At 49.3% G+C, this 27,971-nt stretch overlaps 2 protein-coding genes across 5 annotated transcripts in view; one reads left to right on the top strand and one right to left on the bottom strand.

The window, feature by feature from the left end:
• DDB1 (damage specific DNA binding protein 1) overlaps positions 1–14,350 on the bottom strand; it is a 28,064-nt gene extending 13,714 nt beyond the window's left edge. Inside the window, exons 1-12 of the mRNA XM_027532638.1 lie at positions 14,071–14,350; positions 12,696–12,844; positions 11,522–11,638; positions 10,945–11,166; positions 8,788–8,902; positions 7,768–7,865; positions 6,912–7,070; positions 6,228–6,311; positions 5,541–5,657; positions 4,842–4,944; positions 2,162–2,237; positions 1,965–2,073 (exon numbers count right to left, since the gene is read on the bottom strand). Of these exons, the coding sequence (XP_027388439.1) occupies positions 1,965–2,073; positions 2,162–2,237; positions 4,842–4,944; positions 5,541–5,657; positions 6,228–6,311; positions 6,912–7,070; positions 7,768–7,865; positions 8,788–8,902; positions 10,945–11,166; positions 11,522–11,638; positions 12,696–12,844; positions 14,071–14,131 (1,410 nt within the window). The 5' untranslated portion in view covers positions 14,132–14,350. The remainder of the gene's footprint in view (positions 1–1,964; positions 2,074–2,161; positions 2,238–4,841; positions 4,945–5,540; positions 5,658–6,227; positions 6,312–6,911; positions 7,071–7,767; positions 7,866–8,787; positions 8,903–10,944; positions 11,167–11,521; positions 11,639–12,695; positions 12,845–14,070) is intronic.
• Positions 14,351–14,384: 34 nt separating this feature from the next.
• Positions 14,385–26,473, top strand: TKFC (triokinase and FMN cyclase). 4 transcript variants are annotated; one of them, XM_027532641.1, is made up of 18 exons: positions 14,385–14,702; positions 15,856–15,971; positions 18,274–18,463; positions 19,400–19,510; positions 19,585–19,766; positions 21,042–21,120; positions 21,401–21,490; positions 22,108–22,142; positions 22,216–22,300; positions 22,390–22,479; positions 23,136–23,252; positions 23,573–23,692; positions 23,868–24,005; positions 24,903–25,009; positions 25,113–25,216; positions 25,320–25,353; positions 25,460–25,549; positions 25,912–26,473. In XM_027532641.1, exons 2-18 carry the CDS (start codon positions 15,969–15,971, stop codon positions 26,071–26,073), a joined length of 1,737 nt encoding a protein of 578 aa, XP_027388442.1. In that variant the 5' UTR covers positions 14,385–14,702; positions 15,856–15,968; the 3' UTR covers positions 26,074–26,473. The 4 variants fall into 4 exon arrangements, with proteins under 4 accessions (XP_027388442.1, XP_027388446.1, XP_027388443.1 ...); XM_027532642.1 differs by having other exon boundaries at positions 14,387–14,490; XM_027532645.1 differs by lacking the exon at positions 18,274–18,463.
• The last annotated feature ends 1,498 nt before the right edge of the window (positions 26,474–27,971 follow it).

The raw sequence follows: 27,971 nt of genomic DNA, 5'->3' as shown, positions 1-27,971 counted from the left end.
TTCAACCAAGTGACAGACCTTCCCTCTGGTTTTTAACTAAACCCACCACTGCCTGTTGGCTAAAAGGAAGACCAAGAGAATAAAACGATGGAGTTCAGTAATCCTTAGGCCCTCAAGTGCTACAGCCACGACAGGCAAATACTGACTCTGCTCAGTGTGGAGACGGCTCCCGGGTGAGGAGGGTGTGCAAAAAACCAAGAGCATCATGGTCACTCCAAACTTCAGCCTGCCAGGTCCTGAGAGGTGCAAAGAAATCAGGGTCTCGTGGCTCACAAGTACCAAAGGGCTATATGATCCCCATTACCACAGAAAAAGTTAAAATAAGTATCTGAACAGAGTTAGAACTCTAGTTATAAGTAGTACACTGGAAGTGCTATCAAAAGTCATATAGGGATGGTAGCATATGACTAATCTTTTTCTTCTTTGTGCTTTTCAGTATTTTCCAAATAAGTATATATTACTATTAAAATGAGTGGAAAATGTGTCTCAGATGACAGGATATAATTAGTGCTAAAACAATATCACCCTGCCCCCCCAAATACATATATATATATATATATATATATATATATATATATATATACACACACACACACACACACACACACACATACATACAATGATCCCATCCATAATAGAAAATGTAAATAAATACAACATACAGCCATTCCTCAGTACCTGCAGGGGACTGGTTCCAGAATCTCCAGTCAATACCAAATGCACAGATGTTCAGGTCCCTCATATAAAATGGAACAGTATTTGCTTATAACCTACTCATATCCTTAAGTGCACTTTAAATCATCTCTAGATTATCTGTAATACCTAATACAATGTAGTGTTAGTTGCTCAGTTGTGCCTGACTCTTTGTGACCCCATGGACTGCAGCCCACCAGGCTCCTCTGTCCATGAGATTTTCCAGGCAAGGATACTGGAGTGGGTTGCCATTTCCTTCTCCAGGGGATCTTCCCAACCCAGGGATCGAATCTGGGTCTCTTGCACTGCAGGCAGATTCTTTACTGACTGAGCTACAAGGGAAGCTACAATACAATATACAATGTAAATACTATGTAAATAACTGTGAATACAATGTAAATGATATGTAGACAGTGGCTGCTGCTGCTACTGCTAACTCACTTCACTTCAGTCCTGTCGGACTCTGTGCGACCCCATGGACTCTGTGCGACCCCATAGACGGCAGCCCACTAGGCTCTCCCGTCCCTGGGGTTCTCCAGGCAAGAACACTGGAGTGGGTTGCCATTTCCTTCTCCAATGCATGAAAGTGAAAAGTGAAAGTGAAGTCGCTCAGTCGTGTCTGACCCTCAGCGACCCCATGGACTGCAGCCTACCAGGCTCCTCCGTCCATAGGATTTTCCAGGCAAGAGTACTGGAGTGGGGTGCCATTCCTGGTGCAAAGCAAATTCAAGTTTTGCTTTTTGAACTTTCTGACTTTCCCCCCCCCAATTTTTTATTTTTTTGGCTGCACCGAGTGGCTTGCAGGATCTTAAGTCTGCTGACCAGGGATTGAAGTCCAAGTATCAAGTCCTAGCCACTGGACCTCCAGGGAATTCCCACCCCAAATACTTCTCATCGTGGTTGGTTGAGTCCATGTATGCAAAACCCACAGATACAAAGGGCCGACTGTACATACATTTGCAAAAAATAAAACTAAAAGGAGTAACTCCAAAGTTTAAAAAAGAGTTACACTGCTCTCAGTAATGGGTGATTGCTGATGCTGCAGCTGCTAAGTTACTTCAGTCGTGTCCGACTCTGTGCGACCCCACAGACAGCAGCCCACCAGGCTCCCCCGTCCTTGGGATTCTCCAGGTAATTTCAATTTTTTTCCAAGCCTTTTTACATTACGTTTAGAGCCATAAAAATTGACTTTAAAAATCCAGTGGTGCTCTGTAATGCACTCCAGGTCAAACTGATGCATAAATGGGGCCTGCCCTTTCCTCAGTTACTACCTGGATAAGTTGTTGATGAGCCACGTTGCCACAGAAAAAAGTCTGCTGATCGTCCACAAAACCCATCAGTTCGGTTTCTTCCACTTCCTCTCCATTTAACATGAGAACTCTGCAGCAGAAGGGAAGGCTGGGGTTAGCCGGACCAGCTGCCCCACCTTGCAACCTTTACATGGATGCTTGGAGCTGACTCGTCTTACCTTGTCTGGCCCACAAAAGAGAGCACCAAAGTGTCATCGGTCTCCCGGTTGGGATCAGACCTCAGTGGCCACAGGCCTGGAACACAAATCAAAGATTAAGAGGCACAGCATGAACCAACACTCAGCTGGCTCCACATGGTCTAAGGAAGGAGCAGCCTAACCCCACACAAAGAGCAAGAAACTCTGAGTCAGTCCTAAGATGAAATACCCACTCTATTCCTCCCTGGCTTCAAGACACTGAAGAAGTTTGGTATTTTTTAAACTGTTTGAGCTTAGTATTTCAAAGCTTTTCATTTGGAGGCTAGGTTGGAAGGAGAAGTACAGGGGTGAGACTATAGTGATTTTGGATGGGATAATTCATTTCTATGACTCAAAGTCAAAATTTATTTTTTAAATATTTAATACAGAAGTCTCACTCCTATACCTCTCCTAGCTCCCAAATAAATAAACAATAATAATTTATCCCTCCAATTCTTTTCAATAGATAAATGCTGTACTGCAAGCCAATACAGTAGCCTCTCACCAACTGTCTATACATTTTTTTTTTCATCTAATATATGTCTGAGTCCTTATCAGAACCAAACAGTTTCTTGTTTTTGACCTCTGCACAGTATTTAATTTTATGGATGTACTAGTTTACTAGCAAGTTCCCACTGATGGACGCTTTTTCAGTATTCTGCCATAATATACAATACCACAATGAATAATCTTGTATTTATGTCATCTTATACATATGAAGGTCTATGGGTCAGATGCCCAGAACTGGGCTTGCAGGGTAAATCAGCTGTAATTTCAGTAGACACTGCCAATGAGCATGCCCTTTCCTCACAGCCTCACCAACACAGACATTGTCACACTTGGATTTTGGCATCTGGTAAAGAATAGTATCACTATTTTGTTTTGATTTGCACTTCTTCTTTTAAGTTAGGCTTGTTATCTGTCCATTCATGTACTCTGTCAATTTGGGGGCAGGAAATTTGGTGGTCTTTCTAGAAATTTTTTTATCAATTAGACAGATTAGGCCTTTGTGTGTAAGATGAACTACAAATGTTTTCATCTAATTTACCATTTCTTCTAACTTAGCTTATAGTGTTTTGTTTCTGCCAAGCAGGGTATTTATGTTTATGTTGTTGAATTTATCAGTCTCCTTTTGGCTTCTGTACTTTTGACTCAGAGTTTGAAAGACTTTCCCCACTCTAAAATTAGAAAGGAAATCACCAACTTTTTCTTCTAGCTTTTGCATGGCTTCATTTTTTTACATTAAGTCTTCGATCTATTTAGAGTCTAGCACTGGGCACACATTGTGCAGTATGGACCCAAACTTATCTTTTCTCAAATGACTAGTTATCCCAATACTGTTTATTCAAAAGAATTACCCTTACCTTACTGAGCTGAGATACCAGCACTATCCTACACTAAAGCCCCATGTACAAGTTTGTCTATTTCTGGACATTTGAGTTTGCTCATGGGACTCCTGCCTATTTGTGCACCAAAACCACACTTTTAATTTCTAAGGTTTAACAGTACCTTTTAATATCTGGTAGGACTAGACCCACCTCATTGTTCTTTTTTAAGTTTTTCCTACCTTTCCTTGCATCTTCTGCTTCACATTTGGACTTTGACTTGTCCAGGTCAAAGAAAAAAAACCTACTGATTTTTTTATTGAAATATATTTTAATATAAATATCAGAGAGAAAAAGCTTTATAATATTAATTTATAAGACCTTACCATGTCTTTTTTATTTGATCAATCTATCCTTTCAATCCTTTAAGAGTATTTCAAAGTTTTCCTTAAATAAGTTTTGCACAATTCTTGTTAAACTTATTTCGTGGTATTTTATCTTTCTATTGCCATTGTAAACTGCCTCTTTCCCTCTACTACACCTTCTAACTGACTGTTTTTACATGAAAGCTATTGATTTCAGTACCTTAATTTTATATCCTACCTTAATGAGTTCTGTCTATAGGTATTCAATTCTCTTGAGTTTTGTAGTTTTATGATCTCTTCCTAATTCAGAAATCTTTTTTTAATCTGTTCTCATCTTCTTACTTTTTTATATTCTAAATTACTTTTTTTAAGTTGTGTTGTATATACTACTTTGAATTAGTTTTTGCCTGATCATCTACTTCTTATAATAGGTGATTTCAACCTATTTACATTTACTGACAGTAGATATCTGATGTATCAGTTACTCATACAGATGTTTGACATTGAGTTCTATCATATTATTTTAAGTTATGTCTACTGTTTGTATATTAAAAAAGTCTTTCGCTATGTAGTTTGTGTTTGATCTTTTTGATCATTAGAGTTCTCCTGGAATTTAGGAAGATTTGTACTTCTGTTCTAGAAGTTACCTTTGATATGTACCTCGTTCTATGACATGCTCAGTCTCCTCTTTCTTTAGAGATTCTATCAGTTCCCTTATATAAACAACATTAAATTTTCCACTAAATTGCCCATTCCTCTACTCCATTATCCAATTTTGGTCAATATCTTCTTTTTTAAGTTTACTTTGGAACCTTTAAATACATTTAATCTTCCACTGCTTATTTGGCATTAAAAGTTTTTTTTTCTCTTCATTTGATTTGCATTCCTCTAGCTCCCAAGTGTCTTCATGACATGTAATGACGCCAAAGTCACTCAAATAAGATCTGCATCCTATGTCCACCGAAAGGCTACCTTTGATGCCTGGCAAGTCAATGCTGGCATGCTCGTGGATTCCAATTCCGTTCCGGATGATTCGCAAGGAACCTTCCTTGAATGCCCCAGAGCAAGTGACCAGCTGCAAGTAGAGAAAAGGTTTCTAAATAACCCCCTCCAGAGATACAACTAGACTGATGCTCAGAAAGTAAACAAGGTATATCTAAGTCCAAGCACCCTCTGCTGGGGAGCTAGGTTTGAGGATGCAGAATTAGCAGAGGGTAACCTCCAAAGTGTCTCATATTTATCAAGCAGATAGGGTGCCCTAGTCCAAGAAGCAAAAGGGCCCTACCACTGCTTCCAGCAAACTTGTTTCCTTCCTGGGATCCTAGTTTACTAGAAAGTGCACAGGATCTGGGGGCAGACACACTTGCCCTTTAGTAGTTACGTGACGTTGGACAAGTTGTTTAATCCTTCAAGGCCTTAAATTTCCTCACTTCTGAAATAGCCAAAAATCCCTATCTAAAGGGTGCTGGGGTGATCAGAGATAATGTATGTAGAGTGCCTGGCAGACCAAGATAGGCACCCAATAAATGGCAGTAATCCTTACATTTTTGGAATTAGTGAGTGAGGCTCTCAAAACTTATCTGCAGTGCACATTCCCCATTCAAGCTAAGCAGACCCAGGACACAGTTTGAGTGGCCATACCAACTATCCCTTTCCAGGATGATCCCTTACCTGTCCCTGCCCCTGCCTCTCCAGGTCCACAACGCACATGTCCACAATGGGTCCTAAATTGGTAAAGGTTTCCATGGCCACTACGTAGGAGCCTTGTTCATTGCTGTCAACATTGAGCTAAAAAAGAAAGAACAATTTTAGTCTTAGAACGCTCCAGATGCACCCTAGAGAGATAGTTTTCATCCAAAAGAAACTTAACCCAACTAGGTCTGCCTTTCCTGTGCTCTAGTGGATGCTTCCAGAAAGGAAATGCTGACTAAGGGGCATGGGTATCCTACAGGTGACCCACTAACCAGTCAGGGATTTCTAATCTGGCATCCCATGGATGGATTTCAGAGGAATAGCTTGGAAATTAATGTAAAATGTTTGCATGCATTTTTCTGCAGAGAAGGCTCAAATTCTCATATTTTAGAGGGGGTAAAGAATATTAGACTATGATCTATTTGAAGGCATAAGCTGGGTCTTGTTCACCATTGTATCCACAAAACCTAACACACCGCTGAATGAACATTTAGGACAAAAAGCTAATCAAGGTAGGATGCTACATCAATCAAGCAAAATGGTGTATAATAGGGATATGGGTGAACTGAATAAACTCTGAGTGGCACCCAACACAGGGGAAAAACTTGATGAAAAAGCAGTGAAGACTGAAAAATAGAAGCCAGAAAGAAGAAAATGTCTTCTCACCTTCACAAGCTGGGAATCACCAAGGCGAGAACCAACAAACACAACACCATTGTCAAGGTACGTCAAGCACTCAGCAATAGAGGTCTAAAAGAAAATCAGCAGCATGAAAGACATCAGAAAGTACTTCACAAGGGATCCAGACACCATCCTATCCATCTCTCAGACCCGTGCCTAGAAAAACAACAACTGCAGCCACGGTCCCCAAAACAAGTCTCCATTTCAAATCCCCAGGTAACACTCAATAAACGTTTCTAAAGCCCTGAAGTTTGTGACTCTTCCTTTATTGCATCCCTATAGTCAGAAAAATCTGTAAATTTGTCTTGCAGGTGCGTGATCTAAATGACCATTTTAATCCCAACAGCTCCAAATAGCCAGAGACCTCTAAAATTCACTGAGTTGTTCTTAACAGTACTATTTTGGAATGTCCTCCCATAATTGAGTATCAGCCCTAGATTAACCTTTAATTCTATAGTGTATCTTTCTGTTTCTCTTTTTAATACTTGAGGTAGCATCCCACTGTTTGTGAGATTCTCTAAAATCTACTCATTCCAAAACTAACTCCCACAGCAGGACTGAGCATTTGTTGTTCGGTGTCAACTCATGTCATTCCCAGCTGCAGTTTGGGACCACATGTCTGGGGTCACCAGGCACCTAGCAGAACGTAAGAGTAGGGACAAGGCCCACCTCCCCAAGGAGTTCCACACGGAGATCCTTGAGGGTGACAGTGCCATCCATCTGTTCCTCCTTCTCCAAAAGCAGCATGAAGAGCCGTCCTTCCATGTCTCCAAGCAGATAGCGAGAACCATTGGGGTCCACTCGATTGTGACACACAATTGTGCTTTGCTGCCAAGAGGAAAGACACAGTCATTAGACATAAAGCATCTTCCACACCAGACAGTAAACCCTAGCAGACCATTCCCTTTACCAGATCCAGTCACTTCATGAGCAAGAAATCCACTCAACTCACATAGGTGACCAAAAATGGGGACGTTTGATTTTTGAGGACAATGTTCCAAGGAGCTCAATATACTTTAACTGTTTACTCACATATTATTCTACTGGAAAACAAATATATAGAAGAGGAAACAGCTGTAAGTATTCCCTGGACTATGCTACCACAGATTTTGTTATTTAGCCTCAAAAGATAAAAAACACGTAAGGTTTCATTTTTATGACTCAATATTTTAAGGTGAATTTTTTTATGACTAATGTTTTAAGTCTATATGTATTTTTCACTTTATTATTTTACATGCTTTGTGCTCTGAAGACATTAACATTCAACAAAATTACCGAAATTTCTCCTTTCTTCAGATTGCACCAGTGAATAGAAAGGATAATCTGAACTTTATTCTCTCTCCCTTAAGTTAGCAAGCAAGCTCGCTGTTAGCAAAACCAAGCCAATCTCTCTTTGTATTCCCAGTGACCGACACAGTCTTATATACACAGTGAATAAGGTGACAGTTGTGAATCCCCTTCTAACCAATGGGGGATTAGGAGGGAGAGACAACAGAAGGAAAAAAAGGAAAGGAATGCTGCTCACCTTAATGATGGGAGGGGCAATTGCCAGGTATTTGTCACCGTTGTGATACGTAATCGACTCCTGTCCAATGATGATGGCGCCTCCGAAGGGCTCCGGGACTGCAGGAGAGAGGGCAGCATTAGAATGCTGAGCACCCGGAACCTGCCAAACCCTGAGGCAACTTAGGCACTGAGCCAGTTATCTCTGAGGCAAACTGGAAGATAATCATTATTTTAGACATCAAAGTCCAGGGAACACGATAACCTTTTTCTGAGATTCCTGTCTTAGAAATTGTAAGCTGCCCGCTCTGTACTCCTGATAAATATTTTTACTGCCACTCTTTTGAAGTTCACATGGTCTGAAGGGTGGGGAGTCTTCCCAGTGTTCTTCCATATGCATTCTGCCCCTTTCTCTTCTAAATGTCTGATCCAAAAGTTTTTACTTTCTCCCCTTGTGCCTTAGCTTAACTTCCCCCATTATCAGAGTCACTATACAGAAGAACCAATTTGCACTTAAGAGTTTTAAAATTTCTCTACTGGGTAAAACACACAATAATGTTGAGGAAGGATATAGGATAAACAGCAAAGAGACCTGGACTTCAGCCCAGGCTTTGCCAGTGAAATACAGGCACAGGCAAGTCCCTCGGCCCTGTTTCCTCATCTGGGAAATAAAGGAACCAGATAAGATAAGCATTATTGCCTCTTCTGGTTTTTAAAAATGTTTGCCGACAATAAAATGAGACTATTTTCCCTGTGCCACTCGGCAAATCAATCTCATTGTTTTAGTTAAACCCACCACTGCAAAGAAAGGAAAACTATACTTTGGGGGGGGGGGGGGTGGGGAAGAGTGAAAAACAAGACAATCTTGAAGACGGAAATGCAAAGAGCAAAGAGTAGCACATTAAAGAGAGGAGACATAAGGGAGGGGTGAACAATGCGTGTGCTCAACAGCACTGGAGCACGGACATAAAGGGGCAGAGAAGGTGGGGAAGGAACAACAGATAACTCGGGTAGGGCCTATTTCCTACGTCCCCCAACAAACCTGCAATCACCATGGACGCTTCAGCTTCTACGTTTTCCTGTTTCCAAGGGCCCTTATTGAACTCCTTCTCTCGGAGAGACACCTCATAAGTTTTTACGTGCCGCCCCTGAGGGTCCTAGGTGGGGAAAGGTAGAATCGTTAGTCCCTAGGAAGGGTGACCCCTGGGCTAGATAAGGGTCCTGAAGGGGGCAGCATTGAACACTCCTGTCACACCAGCCTCCCCATCCTTATCCATGAGCATGCTGACAGCCACCAGCTGGGCTTGGGATAGTCTGGGGAGACTGTGACTGAGGCCAACTGTTTCTAACAACAAAATCAACAAAGAGACTTAAAAAGTAGAAAAATGAACATGTCACACTGTATTAACCACTACAGAAATATAAGTGTATATATGTACATTTGTGTGTGTGTATTCCTCTATTCCTTACCTTCAAGGAACTTACAAAATAGCTAAAGAGGAAAAACAAACACATTGAGAAGTGAAATACATTTAACAAATTTTAAAACTTTGACATAATCTCAGACGCATCCTGATGGGGCGACAGCAGAAAACAGAGCAAGTAGCCCCTCTAATGCTGGTCACAGCTTCCAACCCTGTGTCATCAACACCATCTTCCCCTCCTTTTTCTGAGCCGTGACTCACTTCAGACCTGGAACCATCAAAGTCACCTTTAAGAAGCTAAAGGAGCCGGCCTGGGGCCAGTAGAGAGCGGCCGCATCAAAGGCCAGGGCAGGCTCTGAGAAGTTATGGGAGGAATCCGACAGTGTGTTTCAAGGCAGGGACCACATCTCAATCACAGTTATAGCTCCTGACGCACTGTGCATGACTACCTTTCACATGATATTTTCCTTTCTCTTTTATCTTTTTAATTTTGGCCATGCCGCAGGGCTTGAAGGATCTCAGTTCCCAGACCAGGGACTGAACCCAGGCCACGACTGTCAAAGTGCTAAATCCTAACCACCGGACCACCAGGGAACTCCCTCACGTGGTAGTTTTCAAACTAACTTTTGAGCACAAAACAGGAGAAAAAAATAATTTATAGCTGATGAGGATTTTCCCACCAATGATGAGGAGTGAGACGCAACGTCAGCGTATGTTCCAGATGGGGTTTGGATTCGGGCCTCCATTTCCCACATATGGAAATGAAGCACATTCATAACTGGCAGCCCTGAGCCTGCCCAGAGTCAGTCCTGAATAACCAACATCAATGTCTTAATGACCAGATATTTACAAAACTGAAGGGAGAGAAATCCTAAGTTTTTATTTCAGTTCTGATATTTAATGTATTATAAACAAGATTAAGCAAAATCTCCAAAACTGGTTTCAACCTATTCAAATGAACTTTATACCAACCAGAGTCAAAGCTGTAGCACTCAGGTGACACTAAGAAATATACAAAAACACATCAGTATTTCCAATACTTAACACAGCTATCAAAGTGTTTACATGCCCACACACAGTACTTAAGACTTGGACTAAGCTTCCTTCCAACATTTATTCAGGCACATGCTACTGAAATAACCTCATGCTGTATGGCCCTTTGTTAAAACGCTGAGATTTTACCAAGATACAGGCATGTTAGTCTGGTGCTCTGCCACCCTGCCCCCACCCCCACCCCCTCAAGAGATCTGGCCCAGAGAACAGCTGCCCAGGATCAGCTCTACAAAAGTTTTAGGCACAGACTAAAATAGAAGTCAAGAGCCAGCAGTCACCAGAAAGTTGCGTGCTGATCAAAATGTACTTCTTCTTGGAAGACACACAAAGCATCCCCAACACATTTCTCACTGCGTGTAAAGGCAATTTCCAGATCATTTCTCTACAGCTAAATTTTAATAATCCCCTAGCATGCCAGTAAGTGACAAAGTATAAACTGGGTCGCCCTACAAAATCTCCAAGGCGCACACCCAGAGTGTAATCTCAGGATTAAAGCCTGCTACAAGCTCCTGACTGTTTCCTGCCTCCACAGTAAGTACTGCTGTTCTCAAGGTGCAACCAAAACCTCACACATACTAACTGCATCATTCAAAACATTTCAGGACACATACATTAAACACTTCTGCCCATTCTACCATGAAATCCAGACATTCTGATGAGCAAAAATGCACTCCCCACTGAGCCAAGCCACATCGCTTCTCCCTCTTCTCCTGCCCCAGTACCTGGTAGACAAAGCAGATGGTAGGCGCTTGGCAACCATATAAGAACTTGACGTCGATAACATGCAACTCCTCCAGGCGGATGTTAAAGGCCTTGAGCTCTTTATTGTCCCGGTCTAGTGGAATAACCTTGAATAGGCCATCATAGAGTCGCAGGCCAATCATTCGGCACTCAGGGTCAATGATGCCAATAATGCCCGTCTCTGAGGGGCGGCCAATTCGGTCCTGAGAAATAAAACTGGGGTTAGGGAAGAACCTCAACACCTAGGGTGACAGAGAACACTGGGTACCACCTTCCCAGGATGACTTTAGTAGGAGTGGTAGTAAAACGAGTGCCATCTTTTTGACATGCCAAGCAGCCCAAATGTCAGTGTGGGCTTTCCTGCAATACACTGAATCTCAACGAAGTATTATTACCTACCTTATCCCTTGGATTCTGAGTAAACTACAGAAGTCCTTAGTGCTTTCTCCTTGTTTCTCTAACCACACAGAGAGAGCTGCCCCAGCACTTCAATTTCCTTCACCGAATCATGACAACCCCACCTGGAAAACTCTCATCAGCCTGCAGCAGCCACCTCACCTGCACATTGCCATGAGCTCGAGTTATGATGTCAATGCTCTCGCCACTCTGCTTATACTCCAAGATGCAGGCATTGTACTTAGCTGTCAGGATAAACAGTAGGTCCTTGCTCTCCCCCTGGAAACCAACATCATACTATCAAAATAGATTTCTTTTGAAAACAGGAATACCTATCTAGGCTTTCACCATTCCCTAAGCATATGAAATTCTTCAAGAATTTTCTTTTCTCCCTGAAAAAAATCCATGGTGAACATGTATGTTAATAAACGACATGAGTTACACACACCCTAAGGGTGTGTACAAAAGGTCAGAACTGAAGCTGGTAAACATTTAGTCCTCTTTCAAGATTCTGTATCTCTGCTCTACAAACAATGTATTCATCTAGTTCCGTGTCAGCTAATCTCAGTTATTCCATTCAAATTCTGAAAGATGAATGTAACACCTCCTCTAATCCCTCCCAAGTACTTGGAAAAAAGAAAAAAACTGAACAAGGGAAGCTCAAATGCATCTACCAAGTCTTTCTTACTTACTAATACAGACCCCAACAAAGTGAGTTTTTTGTTCAAAGGGTTATAATTTAAATTTTGAACCTACTGCTTTCTTATCAGATTCAATAAACGCATAATGAAGCAACGTGGTGGCTATTTTGATGAAAGCTGTTGAATTATAACAATGATAATAATTCGACAGTAAGTGGCAACAGTGAATGCTCATTATGTGCTAGGTGCTGTTCATCTTCACAATAACCCAGAAGACTGAATATTGTTATCCCCATTTTTCAGATGCAGAAATAAGGCTCTGAAAGGTTAGGTGACACCCAATGTTAGATTTAATAAGGAATAAAGTGTACTGCCCTAACTCCAGAGCCTACTCTCTGAATCACTATGATGGCCCACAAGGATGGTGACCCACATTTCAAACTGCTTTCATATTCTCTTCTAGAGAATTCAACTTGATAAAATAAATTTTTTCCCCAGTGAATTTCTCCTTCTATCTCTTGGAAACGTATTAAATAAGAATATAAACTGAAATCTGCCATTCAAAAAGAGAAAAGTTTCTCTCCTAGGCCTTATTGCACCCATCCTAAATGAGCAATGACATAAAACAACACAAACTCAACTACAACCAATGGTTCTCCCCTTGTTGCTGGGCTCAACCAACCCAGAGCACTTACCTTGGGCCTGAAAAGCTCCATGACAGCAATCTTCCCATACATGCCCACCTCTTTGACGGGCCGAAGCCCCTCAGCAGTGACCACATAGATCTCTAATCTCGTATTTTTGGCAATCAACAGGTTCAAGTCTTCCGCTGAAGTAAAATGTCCTGCAAGAACAGATCCTCTAATTTTTGAAGCCAAAGCACTAAGTAATCCTATCACTTCTACCTAAAACCTCCTGAATTCTCATTTACTTCACATATTTCTCTGGCTCCCTCCATTCTCTCCCTTCTCAACAAATCCTCAAAGAGTCTTACTCCGTACGTTCAAGAAAGCTACTTTCCTCATCAGACTAAGAAAACTAGCCTGGGCCTAAGAGCAGCATGTCCTTCAACTGACAATGACGGTGAAAACCCTTCAGATGGCTCTGTGCCCTCGAATTTCACTTTTCCCATTGCAATGGCCGACTCATCCTCTAATTAAGAAGAGATGCTGGAGAAAGTGTTCCTTTCTAGTCAGTTCCTTAGTTGGATTTTTGCAAAACCTTTACCAAACAGACCAGATCAAACAAAGAGAATTCTCAGAGCTTCACCTTAAAATATTGCTTTGTTTGTCCTGCCTGCCCTCCCAGCAATCTACCAAAACCCCATCCACACTCCTTCACCGCTTCCAACTCTCCAAACAATAGTTTTCTTTTGGAATCATGTCTAGAATTTACATAAAAATACAAGTTTGAGAGCTTCCTATTCTGTTGAAAATTTGGCTCAAGATGATTATTCTGGTTCAAGATGATTATGTCCAGAACATCTGTGTCCTTAACAATTCTTGCACAAACAAACAAGGCAAGCCCAGCACTGGGCTGGGCCATTCTAAACCCTCTTCCCCAGCACCTCCTTCTTGTAAACAACAGCCCCAGGCAAAGCGGACTCCTCTCTTTCGCCTTGAGTGCGGACATTCTTCACATCCCTCCACCTCCTGCACCTCCCAGGCTCTCCCACTTGAAAATTCGTGCCCCCAAATGGCCATCACCACCGCCCTTTCGCGAGGCCAATCTCGCGGCTCAAGCAACACCGCACAATCAACTCATACCCCACTCTCCGTCCCACTGGGCCCGTCCCTGTCCTCGAGGCCAAGTGACCGCCGAGAACGAAAGCGGACCCTCAAAAGCAGCGTTGACTCCCCTAAAGGCGCTTACTCCCCTAAAAGGCGTGTGTTTAGACAGCTTCTTTGAAGTCGGGGGCTGTGGGAGGTCCTTCCGCAGCCAGCGCCTCTCATTCCCCGGGCCCGGTCCTGGCCGCGGGCTTGGTGGCCACCCAGGGGCCGCGGGCTTCCCTAGGCCTCGGTTGCCCCCAGCTCCCTCCCTCACAGGGGTCTCCTGCCCTGGCAGCCTCACCGGTCACGCAGCCGTTCACGGCGGTGGGCTTCTGTGCCGTTACCACGTAGTTGTACGACATGTCGAGGCCTGGGGCAGCCCAGTGGGACTCAAGCGCAACGATAGAGGGATGGACACGAGCTAAAAGACTGGGATCCCCCACCCGCGCGGCGAACTCCGCTGCCGCTGTCTCCGCCCCACAGACACGTTGCAGGCCAGAGCGACCGGGACGCAGGGCATCACGGGACGGCCTCACCTGGCCTCTTGGAGGACTCAAGGCGCCAGAGGCGGCCAACCAAGGGAGGCCCCGCCCCCCGGAGGCCCCGCCCATTCTCTACCGCTGGAGCTTGGAGTACCCGGATGAGGGCGCCCCGTCGGGAGTCTTTCGGTACTGGTGGCGGTTACTGAAAAGGCTTACCCGGACGAGAGCGGGTCGCAAAGGTTCGCCGACTCTTCCTTCTTCCCCGGAGCTGACCCGCCGACCTCATCCGTAGTCCGCTCCCCTCGCCCTTCCCCAGACCCCGTCCACACCCCCTTCTTAGCTCCAGGAGCCCTCGGGGCTGGTCCCTATTTTGGAACCAGAAGATACTGCAGAGGCCCAGAGAGGGGAAGAAGGTGACATCAGTTTGTGCACCTCCCAGACTAGAACCGAGGTTCGTACCTCCCTCTCCCTAGCCTTCCCAGTATCTCTAAACCCAGCCCTGCCTGATCCTAGAATGACCCATCACTCCCATCTCACCTGGCGGGCGTCTGGGGGAGGCACTTAGACTGTCCCTTCTCTCCTTTGAACTTGTTTGTGTTTGAAACTTTGTGTTTCGAGGCCCCAGCAGGCCACTTCTCCAGCAGAGTTAGTGCCCCCATGATCTGTGCAAACTCGGACCTCAAACACGAAAGCAGAATTTGCCTGGTGAGAACCTTAGTGACCCAAGAAAGCAGTCAGTTAGCCCTGCAGCTTGCAAGCCACTCCACATCAGACAGGCTCTGCAAGGAGTAGAAGAACCACGTGGCTTGGAGCACCTGCCAGAAGGCTGTAGAGGAAGCTGCCCCCATTTTACAAATGAGGAAGCTAAGGCTCAGGCAAATTGATTTACCCAGAATCCCCTAGGAAATCAGAGGCAGAGCTAGGTGCTGAGGCTGGTGGGGATTCTTTGCATTGCAGAAAGGTGCCTTGAGCCCAAGACACCTCTGAACCTGGCTGAACCAAAAGGAGCTAAAAGGTCTTTGTGATTTACATATGTGATTTCCCACACCCAGGACTTTCAGCCTTGACTTTTGAGGCACTGAATTTATCAGTAGAAAGAACACAGGATTTGTAGAGAAGCTAAACATAGGTTTGAATCCTGGCTGTTGTTGGAATGGCCTTGGACACATCACAGAGCTTGCTGGGTCGGTTTCCCAGAAGGAAAATAGAGTCACAGACTCAGCCATCTCCTTCCTGGTGAGGTGCCAACACTGACAGGAGCAAGTCTGTGAAGATCTTTAGGAACGTATTCACTGCATGTGTGCCCATGTAATAGATGAAGTTACTCTGAGGGTAAATTTGCCCCTTGGTGATAAGGTGGGCGCCACTCCTGAGCATAAGGCAGATGTGTGCCCAGCATGGATCTATCAGTGTTCTGGCAGCCAGGTGCAGAATGTGAACCTTGGTCAGCCGCAAACTCTTCTCCATCCCCAGCTCACATTCTAGAGTTTGGACTTAGATCAAAGTCTGGGGAAGCTCCCTAATTACCAGGGTGCTGGAAGCATGACTGTGCCAGTAGGCTGCAAGTGTCTTCAGCAGCTCATGTCGTTACCCACCTCTTGCAGATTCTGCTTGCCATCTTCACTGTGCTCAGACCTGATTGCACACACGGGACTGCCCATCTGCCAGAAGCTCAGTGAGACGGTGTGAGGCACACTTGCTTCAGAGCCTCCCCATCATGGTGAGTCCCATGAGGGCCAGGGCAGAGGAAGGGCACTATGGGCTTGGGGCAGTAGGTGTGTCAGCCCTGGGCATGTTGCAGTTCCTCACTCCCTGACCAAGAGATGCTGCTGCCTCCTGAGCTTAAGAGAAAGAGTCATCCTCTGTCTCAGGGCCTGACTTCCCTTCATTTCCCAGCTAGGCCCAGCCCAATCTGTGGCTGCAGCCTCTGAGTCCCTCCAAGGCCCACATGGCCCTGGTCTGGGTCAAGCGTTTAGAACATTAACAGCTACCGTTGGTGATGGACAGGGAGGCCTGGCGTGCTGCAATTCATGGGGTCGCAAAGAGTTGGACATGACTGAACGACTGAACTGAACTGGACTCTGTAATAGACACCACACAGGAGTCCAAAAGAAGGACCTGTTGTGTCTTTCTGAGCCTTGGGCATGTGTGGGCTTGTGGGATCTACAGTGCAGGAGGCTCAATATGCCCCTCAGCATGCCCCAGGCTCATTCTAGAACAGATCTGAAGCAAAACAGCCCTGGGAAGTTGTTGTGAAATCTCTTAGTCGTGTCCAACTCTTTGTGACCCCACGAACTGCAACACACCAGGCTTCCCTGCCCTGCACTGTGTCACGGATTGTGCTCAAACACATGCCTGGGCAGGCCTGGGTTCAAGTTTCAGCCTACCACTAACCAGCTGTGTGACATTTTACCGAAACATGACCTCTCTGAGCCTCTTTCCTCATCTGCAGATTAGTCGATGGGGTGTTGACCAGACCAGGATCTAGGGGCCTCCCACATTTGCCTGTAGGAGGCAACTTTCCTTTCTTCTTCCATCCCCTCAGGCCACTGGGAGCCACAGATGGCACTGGCGGCTGATCTCTCCACTGGCTCTGGTTTGGGAATGGTTGCAAATCCCAGGCAGGGCGGACTGTCAGGGGTGGCAAAGGGACCCATTCTCAGAGGGTGGTAGCGTTGGAGGTTGGGCTTGGAATTCAGACCCACTCTCAACTTCATTGCATATTCCAGTCCCTGGCAGGCGCTGGGAGCCACAAGCCCATGCCTTCACTTGGGCAGAACGTCTGCCACTCTCAGCCTCCCTTCAGCCCCTGGGGAAAGCAGCATGATAAAGCCAAAATGGAACTAGCTTTGGAGCCAGGCTGACCTGGACACTTGCTGGCTTTGTGACCTTGGGCGGCTGCTGCTGCTGCTGCTGCTAAGTCGCTTCAGTAGTGTCCTACTCTGTGCAACCCCACAGACGGCAGCCCACCAGGCTCCCCTGTCCCTGGGATTCTCCAGGCAAGAACACTGGAGTGGATTTCCATTTCCTTCTCCAATGCATGAAAGTGAAAAGTGAGAGTGAAGTCGCTCAGTCGTGCCCGACTCTTAGCGACCCCATGGACTGCAGCCTACCAGGCTCCTCCGCCCATGGGATTTTCCAGGCAAGAGTACTGGAGTGAGGTGCCAGTGCCTTCTCTGGTGACCTTGGGCAAAGTCATATAATTCTGCCTGTTTCCTCACTGGGCTAATTTTACTCCATAGGGTTGTTGGAAGGTTGAATGAGATGTGCTTGAAAACGCTTAGAATCAGATCTAGAATGAGGTCTGGCTCACTGCCCTGGCCCACCCCTGACCCAGAAAAGGCCAGAGTTTGCATGAAAGAACCAAGTTCCTGCAGACTTGGGGAAGGCTCAGGTGCAGGCTGCCCTCAGGCCACCAGGGGGCGCTGGGAGCCCGGCCCTCTCTGATCCTAATTGGGCCCCAGTTTCACTGTTTGGGACAAAGGCAGGAGCCGCATGCAGCCCTTTCAGCCAGCTCCGGCTTTTCAGAGCTGGCAGTAGAAGGGACTAGTTCCCTTTTATTCAGTTTTTACTGTATAGGGGGCATATCCTGTAGTTCATTAAATCCCTGTTTTGCTGAGGAAGCAGATGGGTGTGGGACCTGTCTGGCCCCCACCCCTGGGACAGGAGCCCCAACCTGGGGCTTCTCCGCCTTTGACAAAAGGCTGTTGGGCCCCAATTATCTTTGTGTACTGAGGACTCCAGTCCCCCCATTTTCTTTGTATCAAAGCCGTTCTTCAGGATAAATTTCAAAGCCGTTCTTCAGGATAAATTTAAGTTAGGCATTGAATAAAAAGTCACAAATTACTAAGTCATAGAAACATCCACCAGATAAAATGATGCCTAATTCAAGGAACCGCTGTTCCCTGGAGTTCCTGGGCAGGTGTGGGCTAGGGGTCTTAGTCACAGCAGTGTGGCTGGGCAGAACAAGGGGGTGTCCCTGCCAGCTACACCCAGAACCTCCTCCTGCTTCTCTCCCACAGACCTCCAAGAAGCTAGTGAACTCAGTGGCAGGCTGTGCCGACGACGCTCTTGCCGGCCTGGTGGCCTGCAACCCCAGCCTACAGCTCCTGCAGGGCCACCGCGTGGCCCTCCGTTCTGACCTGGACAGTCTCAAGGGCCGGGTGGCCCTACTGTCGGGTGGGGGCTCCGGCCATGAGCCTGCCCATGCTGGTGAGCACGCTGAGCAGAGGTGGGGGGTGGGCTCTGGGCAGAGTGGACGGGGGCTGCTGGGAGATCTTTGGCACCGTTAGGAGGTTCAGGATGGAGCCCGGCTGAGAGCTGGAAGCCTGGTGTTGACTCTGGCTCCCGGCTCCCATGAGCTGTGACCTGGAGCCAGGCCTGGGCTCGCTGTGCCTCAGTCTCTATGTCTGTAAAAGCACAAGGTTGGGCCAAATGATCTCTCAGGCCTCTCCAGCTCTGAATGTCAGTGATTTCACAAATCCTCCCTTCCTCCCAGGCCCAACTGACCTGCCGTCTCCTCCTCCATGAGGCCTTCCTGAGTCTTCCAGCCTAGAGCAGTATCCCTCTTCTGAATTCCCAGCCTACATTTTCAAAGTGGACTGTCCTGGATTGTTTCCTATTTAGTGCCAGGCATGTGCACTTTCCCTGAGAGCTCAGGGATGGGGGTAGGGAGTGAGGGACCAGGCTTTTGTATCCTCTGTATCTTTCCTGTTTCTCTGGCGAATTCATTCATCCATTCAGCAAACATTCCTGAGCACCTGTGCTTGGCACTGTCTGGCCACTAGGGGCGCAAAAGTGACCCAGACGAGGTACCTGCCCTCATGGAGCTTCTGTTCTCCTTTGGGGAGACAGAAACCAGGTAAACACACAAACGAAAGAGATCATTTCAGAGCATGTAAGTGAGGTAGGGAGGACAGGAGAGCAGGATAAAGGAGCAGCGAATACCTGGGGATGGAGTGAGTGACTGTTCAGTTGGGAGGTTGGGGAAGACCTCTCCAAGGAGATGAAAGATCTGTGGAGCATGACCCAGCTGCTTTTCTGCAGCAGGCACACAGTAGGGCTCACCAGGGCATGAAGCCCTGAGCCCCAGGGCCTGCAGGCACAGGTCCCCACCCAGCATCCTCTCCCCACCTCTCTCCATCACAGGTTTCATAGGGAAGGGGATGCTGACAGGGGTCATCGCGGGAGCCGTGTTCACCTCCCCGGCAGTGGGCAGCATCCTGGCAGCTATCAGGGCCATGGCCCAGGCAGGCACAGGTAAGCCTGGCCTGCAGGAGGGGCTGCTGTGGGGAGGGAAGGCGCTGATGGGGCCCTGCTGGCTGTTCCCACAGTGGGGACCCTCCTCATCGTGAAGAACTACACTGGGGACCGACTCAACTTCGGCCTGGCCCGGGAGCAGGCCCGGGCGGAGGGCATCCCTGTGGAGATGGTGGTTGTCGGGGACGACAGTGCCTTCACCGTCCTGAAGAAGGCGGGCCGGCGCGGGCTCTGTGGCACAGTGCTCATACACAAGGTGAGGGTCCCCTCCAGGGGACCCCTTGGTTTCCAGGCTGCACCCAGTGCCAGAACTTTCCAGCCATCTGTCCCACCCCCCAGGAAGCCACTGCTTCCCCAGTGCTCCCTGATCCAGGAGGGCACCCCCATCCCCGTAACTAGCTCAGCCCAGGTACAGGCTTTCATCCTCCCAGCCCCTTCCTTGCCCTCCCCCTACCCGACCTTCCATCACCCTATCCTGTGGCCCTACTCCCCAGGGCCTCCAAACACACCTCCTCGTCCAAGCCCTGCTCTTCCTGTCTTAGCCTTGCTTTGGTCTTGCCTGCTTGCACCCAGGTGGCTGCCGCTGCCTTCTCACCTGGGTCCTCTGCCTGTTTCCTTCCTGCCCTGCCCCAATCTCTTCCCCATACCACCCCAGAGGTGTCTTTTAACAATGTGTCTCTGACCAGGCTGTTCGGCTACAGAAAGCACCCCCAGGGTTCCTAGGGTCAGCGCAGGCCTTCCAGTCAGGTGTCCACCACGCTCTTGCCCCTCCTACCTGGCTTTCAAGTTCCTCTCCCATTGCTCCTATGGTCCCCTTATCTTCCATGAACACCAGTGCCCTGTACTACTGGGCTGTGGCTCACCTCTGGGGCTTTGCTGATGCTGAATCTTTGGCCTTGAAAATCCTTCCACTGTCCAATCCCCCTTTAGCCTGGCTAACTCCTGCTATTCTGTGGAGGCCCACACCTGCTGTCTATCCTTCTGGGAGGCTTGCCGTCTCAGCACGCCAAGCAGGCTAGGACCCCCTGCCCTCAGCGTTCCCATAACACCTGTGAACTCCATCATCAGATTCGTCACTTCACATGAAACATTCAGTCTGTGCTGTCTGTTTCTCTAACCCCTCCCCAGATCAAGTTCCTCCAAGGTAGGGACTATGATTTAGACACCTTTTCCCCTTTTCGGCACATATTAGATGCTTGGCAAGAAGTGGGTGGGTGGCCAAAGTGAGCCACAATACATATGCCATGGAGAAAGGACTCTAGACCAAGAGTAGGGAAACTAGCCACCAACTGGTTGTGTGACATTGGACAAGCCCCCTCCCCTCTCTGGGTCCATTTCTCCATTTGTAAAGTTCCTCTGGCTCTGGGATTCTTAGAGTCCTGGCAGTTGCCCTAAATACGTTGGGCCAGGTTGATGCAGCAGGACGAGGAGGTTCCCTGTTCCCAGCTAGAAGCTCAGCCCCAGCCTGTCTTCTGCCCGAAAGTGGTACAGTGACCCCTGCCCTGGTGGGGGCCTGTCTCTGTGAGCGCAGGTGGCGGGTGCTCTGGCCGAGGCAGGTGTGGGACTCGAGGAGATCACAGATCGGGTGAGCGTCGTCGCCAAGGCCATGGGTGAGTGCCAGCTCAGGGCTCGGGAAGGGCAGGGGAGGTCGAGGCCCACCTTGGACCAGGAACAGGTTCCCTGAAGCAGCACAGGAGGCTTCCCAGGGGCTGCAGGAGGGTTTCCTGGGAACAGTGGCTTTGGGTGCCTGAGCAGGGGTTCTCTTCCATCACTGAGATGAAGAGCCCAGCAGCCTGTATCAATGAAGAGACTTCTGAGCTTGCTGCTGCCCGGCTGACGCCTGATGCGAGGAGCAGAGCAGTCATCCCCTTCATACTTCATTTCTCGTAGGAACCCTGGGAGTGAGCTTGTCCTCTTGCAGCGTCCCTGGTTCTAAACCCACTTTTGAGCTCTCAGCTGATGAGGTGGAGCTGGGGCTGGGTAAGCTTGTGACCCCTTGGGTTCCCTGGGTTTTCCCAGCAGTTTCTACCCTGGGAGCCATCTCCTGGGTCCTGTATGCTCACATGGAGCCGTCGCCTAGGGGCTCTGAAGTTTTTTAATTGGGCCCATGAGCCTGCTCTGGCCCAACCTGCCTGATTTCTACCAGCCATTGCCCTCTGCACCCAGGGCTCCATGTCCTGTGCACCTCCTTGCCTGTGCTCCCACCATTCTCCTGTACCCATGACCCTGCCAAGATGCAGCCCTTCTTTCAAGGGCAGTTCTGGGGCCACCCCAGCTACAGAACTTCCCCTCTTCCTCCCCTGTGCTTTCAGAGTGATGGGCAGAGGCCTCATGTGGCCTCTCTGTGACTGCCTCTAGTTAGGCTACTTCAGTAGTTGGAAGTTAAGTAAAGCTCTGGCTCTCTCCACCACCAAGCCGTAGCTCCCAGAGAGCAGAGACTGTGTATGTTTCACTATTCCATCTGTGTCCCCCAACCCCACACTCCCCAGATACACATGCCTAGCCTAATGCGGACCACTTAGAAAATCCTTGAGCAGAACGTGCTGAGCGACTCCCCAGGCTCCGAGTGGGTCAGCAGTGCTTGTGTCTGTCCACAGGGATCCATGGGGAGGCTGGCGTGCGCCGGATAAAGGTAGGTGGCCTCCCCGGTGCAGGCTGGCCCGAGGCCGGGGCCCCGACGCAGCTCACTCACGGCTCCGTGACAGATGGCGACTGCCGACGAGATTGTGGCGCTCATGCTGGACCACATGACGAGCTCCTCCAACGCATCCCACGTGCCTGTGCCACCCGGTGAGGGACTGTCACGCTGTCTCCCCACCTTGCCTCCCCCTCTGGAAATGGGGCCGAGAGAGTCACCTGGGCGTCATGTCCGCCCACAGGCTCCTCAGTAGTGCTGATGGTCAACAACCTGGGTGGCCTGTCGTTCCTGGAACTGGGCATCATAGCCGACGCCGCCGTCTGCTCTCTGGGTGAGCCCCACACTGGAGTCGGACCTCCTGACCCCCAAGCTTCCTCCCGCCCGCCCTTTGAAGCTGGATGTAGGAAAGGCACCTGAGATAGAGCCTTGCAACGATAGTCGGGCTCCACAGTCTGGAGCACGGGCTGTGCAGTCAGTCAGGCCCGACTTAGATGGCCGTCTGCGACCTACTTGCCAGGAGCCTTGAGCCTGTTGCCTTGTCTATAAAAAGAGGGTAGTAATAGTAGCTGCCTTAAAGGGTTGTCACGAGGATTGTTGTTGTTTAGTCTCTCAGTTTGTCTGACATTTTTGCAACGCCATGGCCTCCTCTGTCCATGGGATTTCCCAGGCAATAATACTGGAGTGAGTAGCCGTATGAGATTTAACTCACTTAGCACAGGACATGGGACCTGGTAAGAAGAACCCAGTAACTGAGACCTGTCGTTACTCATCTGCCCCCATAGAAGGGACGCCTCCAGGGTATGTGGTCATTCAAGGTATCTTTAAAGGACGCCCCGAGGAAATCTGACCGGCTCCCTACTGACCTCAGGGCCCCAGCTCCCAAAGTCCTTGTTTTTCTCTTACTCTGTTTCCTTCTCTGATGCTCTGGGGAAAACTGCCCAGAAGCACTTCCCTTCTTCCTCACACTCTCATGCTCTGGTACTGCAGAGGGCCGCGGGGTGAAGATCGCCCGTGCCCTAGTGGGCACCTTCATGTCAGCCCTGGAGATGCCTGGCGTTTCTCTCACCCTCCTGCTGGTGGATGAGCCCCTCCTGAAACTGATAGGTGAGACCTGGAAGCTGGGGTCAGCCAAACCAGGGCTCCCTGGAGCTGGAAGGAGCCAACTCCATCAGGGCTGACCATGAGTTAGGACCCTGTGGAGAGGCCCTTTCTGGCTTCCCCAGCCTTCCCCAACTCTCTCTTGACTGTGGAGGAGTTGGAATTAGGCTCCTCCCCTAGGGGCCCTCATTTCCCATGTACACAGTCAGCACTCAGTACCCACTTACTGCGGTGGAGGGAACCAGGCCACCAGGTGGGGAGTCCAGGCCCTACTTGATCCTGGCCAGCCGACCCGTCTCTAAGAAGAGTCATCCTGCTGTCCCCAGATGCTGAAACCACTGCCTCGGCCTGGCCTAACGTGGCCAAGGTCTGGGTGACTGGGCGGAAGCGGAGCCGGGCCGCCCCCACGGAGCCCCTGGCGGCCCCTGACTCCACTACTGCAGCAGGTAGGGGCCATGCTCTAGGGGAAGGTGGCCCAGGCGTTTGGCCTGAGGCCTAAAGGCTGCAGTGTGTGCAGAGGGGCGTGCAGGGGCCCTGGCACCCACACCTGCACTCTGGTCACGTTCAGTTGTGAGAAGAGCCAGGCAGGTGGGCCTCCCTCCTGCTGTCCTCCCTTTGCAGGTGAAGCCTCAAAGCAGATGGTACTTGTGCTGGAGTGGGTGTGCACCACCCTCCTGGGCCTGGAGGAACATCTGAACGCCCTGGACCGTGCTGCCGGTGATGGAGACTGTGGCACCACCCACAGCCGTGCAGCCAGAGGTTGGTGCCAGGGCCCACCTGGGGTAGGAGACGGGGTGGTACGGCACACTCATGTGGCGTTTCATGAATCAGTGATTTCAAAAGCATTTGGAGTACTCACATGGGGCTGGCAACTGTTATTTTGCCAAAAGACGTCATCACAAACTTAGCGTGCTTTTCACCTGTTTTCATAAAGGGATATGTCTAGTACTACAGTCTTTCAGTGAATAATTGTGAAAGTCGCTCAGTCATGTCTGACTCTTTGTGACCCTATATTCTCCAGTCCAGAATACTGCAGTGGGTAGGCTTTCCCTTTTCCAGGGGATCTTCCAGATCCAGAGATTGAACTGAGGTCTTCCACATTGCAGGTGGATTCTCTACCAGCTGAGCCAGCCACAAGGGAAGCCCGAATAACAACTTTAAATTATCCTAAAGGGAAACTCACACCCTTACTCTTTCTCAGCTTACCCAGCCGAGGCAAAAGTTCTGAATTATCCAGCTATTATCTTGTTCAATCAAGAAAAATATATTTAGTGCTGACCATGGGTCAGGTGCTGCCCTCAACTCTATGGATACAATAGCTAGAAAAATATTAAAATCACTGCTCTTGTGGCTTATGTTCTGGTAGGAAAAAAAGACCATTAACAAGGTAAATCAGTAAAAGACAAAAAAGAGGGAAGCGAGGAAGCATCATCGCTTCTCATTGACCACCAAGGTCCCCATCGGTGACCTGTCCCCTCCTCTCTCCAGATGCAGCAGGACAGAGAGGGGGCCGGGGAGTCTCTTCATGTTGGTTCCCTCAGCCTCTCCTAGCGTCCATTCCTTCCGCCTGGCAGTGAGGCCTGGGTACTTGGTTGGGGTCCAGGCAGACGGGAGGGAAGGTCTCTGAATTCCTTGCCATCTCTTATCTGCCTGCAGCGATTCAGGGGTGGCTAAAGGAGGGCCCACCCCCAGCCAGCCCTGCCCAGCTACTCTCCAAATTGTCCTTCCTGCTACTGGAGAAGATGGGAGGCTCCTCAGGGGCAGTGAGTGCCAGCAGCCCCCGGGGGTGGAGGGCTGACACAGAGGGGTTCTGGGTTGGCCAAGGCCCCAGGCCAACACCGTGCTCAGCATCCTGGTCCTCCCCAGCTCTACGGCCTGTTCCTGACTGCGGCGGCCCAGCCACTCAAGGCCAAGACTGACCTCCCGGCCTGGTCTGCTGCCATGGATGCCGGCCTGGAGGCCATGCAGAAGTGAGCCAGGGCCCAGAGTGGGCTGGGGGTGGTGGTTGATGTCACCCACCCCCAGAGTGGTGCTTCCCTGTGGTGAGCCTCACTAGTTCTCTTTCCCTGCCAGGTATGGAAAGGCTGCCCCAGGTGACAGGACTATGGTGTGTATCTGGCCCAGGCCTTGCCCCTTTGGAGCGTAGAAGCCCTGAAGGCCAGTCTCAGTGGCAGGGCCTATCCTCAGCCCATCTCTCCCCTCCCCCTGTCCAGCTGGATTCTCTGTGGGCAGCAGGACAGGAGCTCCAAGCCTGGAAGAGCCCAGGGGCCAATATGCTCCAGATTCTGACCAAGGCTGTCAAGGTGAGTGAGGCTGGGCCCAGCCACCCAGAGAGACAGAACCACCAGGCTCCCATCTCCGTGCGACCTTGAACAAGTTCATATCCTTTCTGTACTTCACTTTCCTCCTCTGACAGTGGAGAATACCTATCTCAGAGGGTGGCTGGGGACTAGAGAGATACATAGGGTCCCAGCACTAGGTCTGGAACATAGCAGGCCCTCAGCAAATGGTGTCCCCTTGTCCCTGCTAGTGGTGGGTGGACAGTGACCTCTCCACCCTGGTGACTGTGCAGAGGGTCCTGGCAAAGCTGGGACCCCAGGGTCCATGGCAGGAAGGAAGCCTGATGGCTCCTCTTTGAACCGGCTCCCACACCCCCACCCCTCAGAGTGCAGAAGCTGCAGCCGAGGCCACCAAGAACATGGAAGCTGGAGCTGGAAGAGCCAGTTACATCAGCTCTGCGCGCCTGGATCAGCCAGACCCCGGGGCGGTGGCAGCCGCGGCCATTCTGCGTGCCATCCTGGAGGTCTTGCAGAGTCAGGGTGCGTGAAGGCCTCCACGGGCCTCAGGGCCTCTCTCACTGCTTTCCCCAGCAGCCACCATCACTTGCTTCTGCCTTCTGCCGTCCTCCCCTGCCTCTGGCTCTCGAGACCTGCCCTCTGCATTCAACAGGAACTCCTCAGCCAGCCTACAGATCCTCCACTGTAGAAACTGCAGGCCCAGAATGGGTGTCAATGCGTTTTCCCTTTTCGGGGAGGGGGCAGTCCTAGGGTCACCGGGCTCTGCCTCTAGTCAGTTCTGAGCTTTAGTGATAAGGCTTTTCCCTGGGTGGCAATACAGCCTTTAACTGGTGATGCTAATTTGGTTTTGAGACTCCGCATGAAAGGTCTTCTGCACATGAACTGAGCCAGTGTGAAAAGCCAGCCAATAAACCACACTGAAGCAGAAGAGCTGTGCTTCCTCTGAAGGACCTTCATCCAAGCGTGTGAACAAGTGGGCCCACCGATGCCCTGAGGCTCAGAGCTCAGCCCCCGTCTCCTCCCACCTGAGGCCTGAAGGCAGGTTCTGTGCAGGTGGGCCAACTCCACTGGGACCCAGTCTGTCCTTCTGGTGCACACACCACCCCGGACAGGTGTGCTTTTCTCAGCCCTAGACTAAAAGAACTCACTGATTCTTCAGAAATCAAATGTGCAGGTGGGTCACCAAAAGGAAAACAAATCACCATACTCTTTTAAGGATCAGCAGCAGAATAGAAACCATTCTCAGGCCAGCCCCACGTCTCCAGAGCCATCAGTGACAGCCCCAGGGGGAGCAGGAGGGGCTGTGGGGTCAGCATGGTGCCTGGTGGAGACATACGGCGCACCCCTGGCCCCTGCTTGGCATAGGGGTGCAGTTAAAGTCATTGGTGTGACTCACTTTAGACACTGACATGACCTTGAATCCTGGTCCTGTTTCAAACTAGCTACACATAAACTCAGGCCTATTTAGCCTCTTAGAATCTAAAACCAAGAATGGTGCCCACCTCATAGGCACATGTGCTGAGTTGCTTCGCGTCCAACCTCTTGGAATCCCAGACTCCTCTGTCCATGGGATTTTCCAAGCAACAGTACTGGAGTGGGTTGCCATGCTGTCCTCCAGGAGTATCTCCCCAACCCAGGGATCGAACCTGCGTCTCCTGAACTGCAGGCAGATTCTTTCCACTCAACCACCAGGAAGTCTCATAGGCACACAAAGGATTCAAAGGAACCAGTGAAGATAAAGGGCCAGAGACCATCCAGATGCTCACTCACTGGGGGTTGCTGACATCACATGTCTGCATCCAGCTCCTTCCAAGTCCTCTGCTCCACCACCAGGCGGTCTCAGCTCGTCACACTGCTGCTGCTAAGTCGCTTCAGTCGTGTCCAACTCTGTGCGACCCCATAGACAGCAGCCCACCAGGCTCCCCCATCCCTGGGATTCTCCAGGCAAGAACACTGGAGTCACTGGGACCACTTATTTTGCCCAAACTTGATTGCAGGCTTCCTCAACACTTTGGCTTCCCCTGCTCTGCCCAGGGCCCCCCACCCATCAGACACACCACAGGTCGCCAATCATAGTCACAGTTATTGGTGGGCACAGGTACACACACCCAGCCCCTGGGAAGGAAACTCTAGCCTCAGACACCTGGCCTGTGGATCCCAACTCTGCCACTGCCTGGCTGGGTGACCTCAGGCAAATCACTTAAGCCTTTTTGAGTCTTGTGTTCCAGAAAATGAAAGAGGAAACAGCTCCTTCCTGGTAAGATAACCAAATCCTCAAAGGCCATTTACTTTTAAGGACAAGTTCAGGAACCAAGAGTCACATGCAATTGCAGGAAAAGAGTCATGTGGGCCTTTGGGTTTGTCCCTCCCCAAGTCTGGGTCAGTACTAGCCCATGGCTTCTGCAAATGGCCCAAGATCACGTCACAG

The sequence above is a fragment of the Bos indicus x Bos taurus genome, chromosome 29 (assembly GCF_003369695.1).
Source record: "Bos indicus x Bos taurus breed Angus x Brahman F1 hybrid chromosome 29, Bos_hybrid_MaternalHap_v2.0, whole genome shotgun sequence".
NCBI lineage: Eukaryota > Metazoa > Chordata > Mammalia > Artiodactyla > Bovidae > Bos > Bos indicus x Bos taurus.
This window is presented reverse-complemented; position numbering and strand designations above follow the sequence as displayed.